This window comes from Penaeus monodon, chromosome 34 (assembly GCF_015228065.2).
Source record: "Penaeus monodon isolate SGIC_2016 chromosome 34, NSTDA_Pmon_1, whole genome shotgun sequence".
Classification (NCBI taxonomy): domain Eukaryota; kingdom Metazoa; phylum Arthropoda; class Malacostraca; order Decapoda; family Penaeidae; genus Penaeus; species Penaeus monodon.
This window is the reverse complement of record NC_051419.1, coordinates 6195803-6196673: the sequence shown is the minus strand read 5'-3', so window position 1 is coordinate 6196673 and position 871 is coordinate 6195803. Positions and strand designations below refer to the sequence as shown.

Genomic DNA, 871 nt, shown 5'->3' with positions numbered 1-871 from the left:
GACTGCATCCCCGGTACTTTCAGAAGGTGCTGGCAATTGTCGTTTTCACAATATGAACTATGAAACTGACCTCCTGTACCATCATCACGCATGACCAGGACGGCGGTGTTCTGGCTCGAGTCCGTTACTGTAGCAGTGACCCTCGCATACACCACGTGGCTGTCACCGTCGCCCACCTGGCAAGCAGAGGACCAAAACAACTTTGAAATGATCGAATCGATTGCTTGTTATGTGACCTCATGATTAACTCCGGTCAACTTCAGCGCAGACATGGGCATAGGTTTAAATGGATCCTATGTACAGATAACTGACCAGAGAGCTTGAGCTTACCATTGCAAAGAGCGTTGGGGCAGAGTTTAGCGTGTATTCCAAGTGTTGGAGGTCAAGGGATGACCAAAGCTTAATAGCGTATCCACCTGACTCTGCTTGCTTGGTCGCCAGTAGAGAGGACTTCACATCCATTGCATCTAACTTTTTGGATACTTCTACAGTGTAGGTACCAGCCTGTGGAAGATATAGGCTTTGGTAATAAAAAAGAGGAAAATTCCGATGATCTTATTAGACAAATCTTTTAAGAAAAAAAGGAAAATGATCTAAATACTTGCCTGCAATCCAGTCCCTCTGTATACTATGCTCGTATCTTGTTCATATGAATTACCAATGACAGTGCCCATGGGGTCTCGTACTGTTGTTTCGAGGTTTGAGCCATCGGTATCACAAAAATAAATTTCGATGTTAAAGGTCTCTTCATAGTTGGTATTCGTCGGTACTTCTAGGCTCATCTGGCAATCTGTGCCGGAGCATGAACTACTGACAATCTGTTTTGTAAAGAAGTACAGTGATTAGTAAAATTGCCGTTATAATAATTCTG

General features: G+C 43.6%; 1 protein-coding gene across 1 annotated transcript in view; it reads right to left on the bottom strand.

Annotated features, from left to right (window-relative positions):
• The window catches only part of LOC119594546 (calcium-activated chloride channel regulator 4A-like), a gene marked incomplete in the record, with an annotated part of 22624 nt that overhangs the window by 11315 nt on the left and 10438 nt on the right, over nt 1-871 (bottom strand). The window contains 3 exon segments of the mRNA XM_037943578.1: nt 71-176; nt 331-504; nt 606-818. Of these exon segments, the coding sequence (XP_037799506.1) occupies nt 71-176; nt 331-504; nt 606-818 (493 nt within the window).